A 9,954-nucleotide genomic window follows, 5' to 3' on the forward strand; every position below is an offset into this window, starting at 1 on the left:
ATATCCTCCTAAAAATTTGCCCCCCTTCTGGAAAATCCTAGGTACGCCAGTGCTTGTTAGTAAAAATTAAGATAAAAAATATTTTAACTTAAGTCTTAAGAATTCCCCCCACCCCCCCCCCCCCCTCCTCCTCCGAGGAACCAATCAGGTTGATCGTTCTTTCTTATTCCGAGTCCCTCTTTTGGACAGTGGTGGGATATGACCCTGGTTGTCATTCATATCAGAGGTGGATAAAATAAACATCCACCTCTATGATTTATAGCGTACCAATCTACAACAAAAGAATCACGTGACAGTTCGCGCGGTCATGTGATTTAAATGTCTTCCGCAATTCTGTTGAGAGAAAATCAATAGAGGTCGCGTACAATGCAATCTATAGCACTGATGAATCACATGATGCGTCCCGTGACTCGACCCGACTTGTACCTGCTCTCCGATCTCCCATGTATTCTGCTTCTTATTTGCATTTAAATCCAAGAAAAGTCAAGTCCCCAACCAAACTCTTCCTCCTGAAAAAGGAATGTGAAGGCAGCTCTGTATTCTAGAGGGGTTTGATCTGGAATTTCACATCTAACAAGTTACAGCAAGGCTAAGGGAGAATGAAGACGTTTTTCGCAACAGCACTGCTGCTGCTGCTGGCAGTTGCAGCAAACGCGCAGCTTATTAGGTGAGTGACTTTAAAACAACTCACCACAAATAATCGTAAGCCAAAATGTCTAAATAAGTACAGTCATCTAATCCAAGCAGTCCTGTCAAAAAATGTATCGAGCCGAAACTATCTTAGGCAAAAATTAGACAGGAAAAAATATATATTTCTTTCATAAGAAAATTAAGAGTTTGAAACATTTTTCTTTAAAAAAAAGGTTAGGCCTATTTTTTTTTTCATTGACATGGCATAGGAACCAGTTTGAGTAAGTTAAACCCTAACAAGCTACTTAAATCTCTTCCTTAAACTGTTAACATTAGATGGAAGAAACCAATGGAGCCAGACTTAGTGTCAGCATAACACTGGACTCTGGAGATTAAGATTTTATTGTCTTGTCAAATCAATACATCTGATTTATTCTTTAAGGTCTCATCTGTTGGTCAAACTGTTCCAGCATTGCAGCAGTTTGCTGTAGTGTTGGATACACAAGAACATTAATTTTCTTGAAATTGAGACAATTCATGACTATCTTTATTATAATGCAAGTATTTTTTCTGATGATCTGTAGATGGAACTTTGAATTGTGGATTGTGAATCAAACCAAATGTTCCCTTATTTTCATGTAAATGTGTATGAAATTCTTAACATGTTTTTTTATATTTTTACCTGAATATGTAGGCCTTTTTTATTATTTTAATGATTGCATTGGCTTATATTTATCATGATTTATATGATGACAAGTTAACATCAATACAAATTCTAATCTTTATTTATTTCTCAGGGTACCACTGAAGAAGATGGAATCTGTACGTCATCAAATGGCCAACACAGGACTACCCTTTAAAGATTTGGCTCAACTTTCCAACAAGTACAACATGATGAACACCAACAAACTTGGCACACCATGGCCAGTAAACATGAGCGACTATCTTGATGTGAGCCCAAGAACAACACCTCATATTTTATTAGGAACAGAAATTCAAAGTTTTTTTTTTTACATGTATATTTTTCATAAAAGAAGAGGCAAGAAACAGCAAACTTATTATCTTGAATCAAAACAATAAAATTACTTTTCACATGTCTATTCCAATAATACTGTATGACAATTTTGTGCATTAAAATATGATGGAAGATTCAGATTTTTACTGTGCTCCTGATGAGTGGTCTTCTTTTATTTTATAAGTATATTTGTGTGTTTATGTCAACTTGCATTTAACATTTTTTTGTGTTCAATTTCATAAGTTTTTGGTTATACTTCTCAAAACCTGTCTGCTCCAGCATCTTTGGCATACAGAATGGGAGGGGGGAGGTCTCTTGTCCCCCCCCCCCCCCCCCCCCCCCGGAGTGGTGACATTGTCTGTATGGACGTTCCAAAGGCACTGTCACTGCCATCCCTGTGTATCTGCATTCTGTCTGTTTATAGGTGTTTTTTAACTTTTCTCACCACAGATCTGCATATTTGAGATGGTGTGATGGCTAACCATTTTAATTTTATTTATTTATTTTTTCATTTTGCAGGCCCAGTACTATGGAGAAATCTCTCTTGGCACACCTCGCCAGAATTTTACTGTAGTCTTTGACACTGGCAGTGCTGATCTCTGGGTACCATCTGTCAAGTGTGGTTTCCTTGACGTTGCCTGTCGTAAGCTTGCTTGTTATATTTCAACCCTATTAGTCCTGGGATATTTTAGTCTTTTAATTCCAAAGCAGTGATGATATTCCTCCAATGTCAATCCAGATTCTGATTTATAATTTTTTTTCCAGCAAGATGTCAGATTTTTCTCATTCATTTTTTCCTTAGTTTTTAAGATGATAATTTTCTTTTGAAAAATAAGTGTACTGGTACGCAGTCATTTAGCACCTGATTATCCAGTATTTATAAACATAGTTCTATGACATGTACTGTATACACACATGTTGTATAGATGTGTGCATACGCAGTATTTTTCAAATGAAAGGGGGGTTTTCAAGCTGAATGAAAAAAATTTTGACACCCCCAACAAAAAAAGGTCTTCACCCATATTTTTAAGTCATTTGGTAACCCCCCCCCAAAAAAAAAAAATGACAAGCAAGCAAAAAAAAGGTCTTCAACCTTATTTTAGGGGGGTTGGGTATAAAAAAATCAAAGGGGGGGGGTTGAACACCTGTAACCCCCCTCCACCTTGCGTACGCCACTGATGTGCACATTCATGCACACATACAGGTTTTAAAAGTAAAAATTATATTTACATTTCCCTAACTTGCAGGCTTTCATCACAAGTACGACAGCTCCAAATCATCAACTTATGTTGCTAATGGAACAAAATGGTCTCTACAGTATGGATCGGGTGCTTGCTCTGGATTCGTCAGTGAGGATACAATACAGGTGAGTTATATTTGATGGTAATGAACTTGATGATGTGGGGATGGATGGGAGGGGATGTCAGAACAAAAGGGGAGGAAAAGAAAGTGGATCTAACAAAGGAGGAAGAAGATGAGAAGGCCTAGATTGCAAAATGAAGGCGGATAAGTTAAAGGGGAGGATGACAGAGGAGAAAATTTAAAAAAAGAACATGCAATGTTTGAATTTTTCTGTAAAAGGGTCTTTGATCGTAATTGAGTATCAGAAAACTACAGACCAAGTTTATTTCCTAGAATTATGACGTCAGCAACAAGCTTCATCTCTAATACGTTTGCCTATTTTATGGATTCTATTTACGGATAATAAGTCAAATATACACATAAATGTGTTTGGTAGTATATTATAGTTTCAAAATACGATTTGATGAGTAATTTTACATCATTATCTACATTTTCCAAATTGGCTAATTAGCTATAACTTGCCAATTTGGAAATCGTAGGTATGGGTGTAAAATCAAAACTCATCGAATTGAATTTTTAAAATTAAATATGTTAACTAATTGAGCATAATATACATGTATTTATGAGCTTTAAGTGTATAATTGATTTATTATTTGTGAAATAGAATCTATAATAGGCAAACGTAAATATCTGCTTAGAGATATAGTTCTTCGCCAACGTCACAATTTTGAACCCTGCCAAAATTGCTATATTCATCCCGAGACTTTGAACCTGAAGAAGCCCCACTTTAAAGAGGTGGTGCTCCATACCGGAAAATCGCATTGGGGTATAAGTGGATTTATTTTGATTATCCTGTATTTATAAATGATATGTGATATCAGATTTTTGGTTTCATTTTCCTTTAAGAACAATGGTCTCTGCATGATCCTACTTGTAAAAACCTTGCCACAGGAACTTGAGAATGCTTATAAATTTATCTCGTGCAAGTCTGATCATTAAAACTTTATTGTATTTATTATTAAAACAAATGAAAAAGACTTTTCCTAAAAATACAATATAGGCCTACAGTGGTGCTCAAAAGTCGGCGAACCCCACCAGAAAATGAACATATTTAAAGTGTTCACATTCTGCAATGTTTTCGATATTTAATTTGTGAAGTCACATGATAAAATATTACATTCAACACAGTTTATTTTTCTTGGCTCACCAAACATTGTAGTGTTGTTGTCTACAGTGCATTTTGAGGTGGGGTGTACTAACTTTGAGCAAAACTGTACTTACATGTTTATAATATACTTAAAACTGCATCATTTATCTTGTTCATGCTTTGTCTTGCAGCTGGGTGGTCTGAGGGCAAAGAGCCAGAGTTTTGGAGAGGCGACCGCTGAACCTGGCTTGACCTTCATAGCGGCCAAGTTTGATGGCATTCTTGGACTGGGTTACCCAACCATTACCAGGATCAGTAAACTTCCTGTGTTTGACAACATTGTAAAGCAGGGCCTTGTTCAGGATGCTGTATTTGCAGTTTATCTCGCAAAGTATGTATAAGCTCAATTTGAAATTGAATTTTATTTTACAAAACAAAGCAAAGATTTTGCTACTTTTCATCGGAATAATGATCTTGCTTTTGGTGTGGACCATTTATTTGTGATCCAATCGTTTGTTGTGTGACCATTTATTTGTGATCCAATCATTTGGTTTGTGATGTGCATCCTGTATCAGATTAATGTTCGGTTGAAATCTGATTCTGATCACATCATAAGAATACTAACAAGGATTGATGCATTCACTTTCAAGCATGTATGGTTATAGGAAGTCAGCTCAACTATAAAGGATTATCTTCATCTCCCCTTTTTGTCTCTCTCTCTTCTATTCCTCTTTCGACAGAGATGCGTCAGCTAAGGTTGGTGGTGAGATAGTCTTTGGAGGAGCAGATCCGGATCACTATACTGGAGACTTCAGTTATGTAGATGTCACACGCAAAGGTTACTGGCAGATCAAGATGGACAGGTACAATGATCAACAAATAATATTCACTCTTAAAGGGAAATCGAACCGTTGTCATTCAATGGCATGAGAGGAGAAAAAAAAAAATAACAGAATGGTAAAAATTGGAAATAAATCTGGCAAGCAATGAGAAAGTTAAGGCTGTTTGAAAAGTGATCACTAAGACGACATGATCTATGTAAATTTCTGATTGGCAATTTGGTAATCAAATTATCACAGATTTTAGGGACAATTTTCCCTCGTAAAATCCTCTATTTTTTATTGCCAACAGCCCTGTGTAGATTTTTTCCTGTTAACAAGCATCTTAATGCAAAATTTATAATTTATTGAATTTTTATTAGGGTTACAGGAAATTCATGCAATGTTAATACTATGGCATGTTATTGATCATCTCTTTAATCACACAATATAATATATTCATGATAAACGTGTGTATGATGATAATGTGAGAATGTCATGTCTGCGCTGGTGACTGATATTGATCACAATGCTCTCCATCTCTAGTGGTGATAACTTTAGAAAGCACCCAATCAACAAATTGTTACCGTATTTGTTGTACTAAGAGATCTGTTTGTGGTCAAGTTTCTGCTTTTAGGGGCACCCTAATCACTGAAACTCTATTTGCAATGATTGTTATTCATGTATGTTTTGTACATGAATTGGATTGAATTGAAATTTATTTGAATTGAATCTCATGTATTTTTAATATATTGACAATAGAATATATTTATTAAGAGCATTTTTTCATAAAAAAAAGGTCTTTAAGATATTTTGCAACCCATCTGATCTTTGTTTATCACACAGTCTCAATGTGGGCGGTAATGGAACCTATTGCACCAATTGTGCTGCCATCGCTGACACCGGTACGTCCCTCATTGCTGGTCCCTCTGCAGAGATTGCCAAACTTCAAGAACAGATTGGTGCTGCCCCATTTACATCTGGCGAGGTGAGGTATACCTGACATGAATCCAATTATAGAGAAAGGGATGAGATACATGAAAAATGGAGAAGAGTTTCATGCACAGCAACACCTAAGATTATAACGATGATGATGATGATACTATGTAACATTTATCAAGCATTTAATACAATGTTTTCAAGCGCTGCATGTTATTACCCAAGCTCTAGCATGGCTACTCTGATTAGGTGCACAAGTGTCCAAGAATTTCTTCCCTCCAAGAACTGATTTACTTCTCCCGGCAAATGTTAGATTAAAGTCTTGCCTAAGGATATCTGGGTTCTGATCCCGAACATTGTGATTCAAATTCTATAGAGTTACACTAATTCATAGTAGGTCTCTGTGACTCATTGTTCCTTTGAAGAAAAGAATTCCAGCTAAACTTACAAGTTTTAATGTTTATTTCTCTCATATCTCCTCTTACATCATATACATTTATAATGTGGATGTGCTTTACATGTATGTATCAAAAAGCCTTGCATTTTTTACCATAAGGTCTGTGCTGTAAACTCCACAAACATACCCTACACTACATGAAAGTGATGTTGGCAACTCTGTGGTTCATGCTGAGTCATATTCACTTTCAAGAGCATAGATCTAGTTTGCTTTAATATTCATCTTGATTAAGAAAAAAATTACTGCATCCTAGTCTCAATTCTGAGGTCTGACTGAAACTATGATTAGCATAAAGTGGTTGTTCAACAAAATGAAGAAGTGGTTGAAGAAAATGAAATATTATTGAATGTATTGTACATTTGTTTTGTATTTTCCGCAGTATATGATCAACTGTAACTTGATACCCACTCTTCCTGTTGTAAATATTGTCCTTGCTGGCAAGACATACACTCTTAACGGAGAAGACTATGTTCTCAAGGTACGTGTCTATTCATATTTTAACCTGTTTATACATGCTAACGTCCTCACTTTTCATTTTTCTAAAATGCAAATTCTATATTCATCATTGTTACTAACATCAAATTCTTATTTCTTTAATGACTGGCAAAAAATAAAGTATACAACAAGCAATTGTAAATAGTTAAAATCTTGGAAAATGTAAGCTCTATGTACACACTGCAGAATGTAGATACAGCAGATTTTCAGAAGATTTATCTCTGATGCTTGGTTTTGTTCATTGGAATTAGCTTTGATATTCATGAATTACCCTGCATTTTTCTTCATTCAAATTATTTTGGTACAAAAATTGTGTTTTCTTTGTTCTTCTTTATCCCCGTTGGCATTAAAGTTATATTGTGAATTTAGGCCTTTAAGTTTTACGACTCTTGCATATCGAGCACAAATCAGGATCCATTTTGGTACAGCAGTGCACTGAAAACTGTTGAAATTGATTTCTGAAATTGAAATTGATTCCTGTGTATACCCTTCCAAAGTGTATGTCAACACCAACATTGCACTGTCTTGGTAATCAAAATAGTAAACAAAAACAGTTTCAATGCAATTGCCATGTACTAGTAAGTTATTTGAAACAGTTTCAGACAGTGACCTGGGGCTTATATCACAGAGCTTAGCAATCATTGTGGAACATTTTTTATGATTGATTGAATCAAAATAGTAACCAATAGTGTCAATGATTGATTTGTATGATATTTGTATGATACTTATTTTATGATGTTCATGTACCATGTTGATTTTAAATGGTCAAATAAATAAAAATGAAAATGAAATTGCATTGACTATAATGTACAATTAACCGTGAAAATCAAGTGTACGATTAATTGCTAAACTTTGTGTTACGGGACCCTGGATCTGTGTGACAAGACCCCTAAAGTTGATGAATCAATCACCTTTTCTATTCTACCCCAGGTGAATCAAGGCACCGTCGAGCTATGTGTATCTGGGTTTATCGGTCTGGATGTTCCTCCCCCAGCTGGACCCCTCTGGATCCTGGGTGACCCCTTCCTTCGCAAATACTACACCAAGTTTGACCGTGCAAACGACCGTCTGGGATTTGCTGTAGCTGTCTAAGTCTGTCAATCTAAACTTGACTCTGCACTTGATACAGAAAATTAACATGTAGAGGTAGATCTTTTCATTCATAAATCTTTCATACTTGGTTTTCTATAAACCAGTGGTTGATAATCAATTCAAAGATCAATCATTATCTTTCATGTTGCAGGTCATACAATGTTATTTCAATCCAAGACATCCTCACAAATAAAATATTCCCTGCTTTCATTGCATCAGGCTGTGATGCAATGGAGGAATAGTAATTAATATTTTAAACACAACCACCACCCCCCCTCCCCCTTCAAATATTTGCATGAAATAAAATTACATACATTGAGCTTTAGCAAGTGTCGAAGGTCAGTACATGTATTTGTGATCATGCAATCACGTTTTCTTCTTCGAAGTGTTATAAAGGCTGATTCCTTAAATACAATCAACAAAATTTACTGAAAGTAAATCATTGATCTGTTTTTACTTTTTCTCACTGTCACAATACATTTTGAAATGAAAGTTTCACAGGTTTGGCAGTTGGCATAGTAATTTGAAAAAGACAGGAAATGTGTGTGTTTTGTACGAGTCTTGATCATACAGTTATTCGCTGATATATTGCGAGGGATTAATCAAGGATTTCAATAGAGACAAAATTGGCTTGATTTAAAAGAATGCTTGAGAGTTTATCTTATTGTGCTTTTTCTTAAGAGTTCCGGTGTCTTGTAAATCTTTTTTTTTTTTAAGATGTCTTCTGTTTTGTGTACATTTTGTTACCTCATTTCATCATTTTTTTAATGGTTAATTTTATTTTTATTTGTTCTAAAGAAAAAAAAACTTAAAATGTTTGTTATATTTGTGTTCATTACATTTTTTGTTAATAATCAGAGCAGTGCCACCTATATGAATAGGTGGGTGATAAATATTGCATTAAATTGCTCTTCTAAAAGAAGACGTTCTGAAATACAATCAAATTTACCTAAACAAAGAATATAAAAATTCTATTGCATTAATCTACAATGGTAAAGCTATTAAAAAATGTAGGACGTTTGCCTCATGTAAGGTTGATGTAAGGATACAGGTTAAAAAATCAGGTTCATGTTGTCTGATATTGTGTAGCAAAATACAATTATGTGGGGTTTACTCTCCTTTCTTTCATTACTGTCATGTGTGGTATTAGATGAGCATTCCAAGAAAATACAAGACTATAACACTTTACGACCATAGTCTGTGCCTTCGGTAGGAATAAATCATGACGCATTTCAGGACTGATCATTATGGCCAGGATGATAGTATAGGCAATGCTAAAGTATATGCATTAGGAAGGTAAACCGAATGTATTGTAAACATATGGGTACTTGTAGAACATGAGATAATATTTCATGAATGACTTGGAGTGTTTTGACTCATTTTAATTTGATGGATTTGGGGTGGGCTTTAGTCAAAATTAAAGAAATTCTTTTAGGAAAGCATTTACAATATATAGCCATGTACTTGTTGAAAGGTGTATTTCCGGATAATTCTGCTTTTCATTTGTACCATTTTTCATTTAAGCTAAATCGAGTTCACCATTCGCTGACTATTTAGACATCCACTTTAATGGCTAAAGAAATATTTGATCACTGTTTTTCCACCAACCTCATTAAAAATATAAAAAAAGGATTTCTTGATATATATGAATGTTGTTCCATTTTAAGTGTGTAATTGAAGAAAAATACATGTTTAACATGAAAACAGTAGTATTCATTTAGATAGGTGTTGTATAAAGTTTATTTTCTGGCATGAACTCAATGTCCTCATTGTTATTTTGTAATTTGTCCTCAAATATTCAAGTAAAATCTAATATTGACTGAAAATATTATATCATATATTGATATATTTGATTCATGATAATCAGAATTTTATATACAACTTGGAGAATCTTGTAGGAATTTTCAATAGAACAAAGGAGTTGCTCAATATGACACTGATATATGCAATAATTGTGATATTAAGAAAATGTTATGTGTTGTCTCACTTGTCTGTATATGTTTGTGTTGTTTGGAAATGAAAAATGAATTAAAAGTTCATGTAATTTACCTGTAAAAAT

At 34.6% G+C, this 9,954-nt stretch overlaps 1 protein-coding gene across 1 annotated transcript; it reads left to right on the top strand.

The window, feature by feature from the left end:
- Positions 1–291: 291 nt before the first annotated feature.
- LOC129254770 (lysosomal aspartic protease-like) lies at positions 292–9,943 on the top strand. The gene is made up of 9 exons (XM_054893290.2): positions 292–667; positions 1,428–1,581; positions 2,165–2,288; positions 2,893–3,011; positions 4,286–4,485; positions 4,835–4,957; positions 5,759–5,900; positions 6,688–6,786; positions 7,734–9,943. The coding sequence occupies exons 1-9, from the start codon at positions 600–602 to the stop codon at positions 7,893–7,895; spliced, it is 1,191 nt and encodes a 396-aa protein (XP_054749265.2). The 5' UTR covers positions 292–599; the 3' UTR covers positions 7,896–9,943.
- Positions 9,944–9,954: the final 11 nt, after the last annotated feature.

This window comes from Lytechinus pictus, chromosome 2 (genome assembly GCF_037042905.1).
Source record: "Lytechinus pictus isolate F3 Inbred chromosome 2, Lp3.0, whole genome shotgun sequence".
Lineage (NCBI taxonomy): Eukaryota > Metazoa > Echinodermata > Echinoidea > Temnopleuroida > Toxopneustidae > Lytechinus > Lytechinus pictus.

Excerpts from the sequence above, each read along its gene's own strand:
- LOC129254770 (XM_054893290.2), top strand. The coding sequence starts at position 600 with ATGAAGACGTTTTTCGCAACAGCACTGCTGCTGCTGCTGGCAGTTGCA. Across the intron at positions 668-1,427 it reads GCAAACGCGCAGCTTATTAG|GGTACCACTGAAGAAGATGG; the intron begins GTGAGTGACTTT and ends TTTATTTCTCAG. Across the intron at positions 1,582-2,164 it reads ACATGAGCGACTATCTTGAT|GCCCAGTACTATGGAGAAAT; the intron begins GTGAGCCCAAGA and ends TTCATTTTGCAG.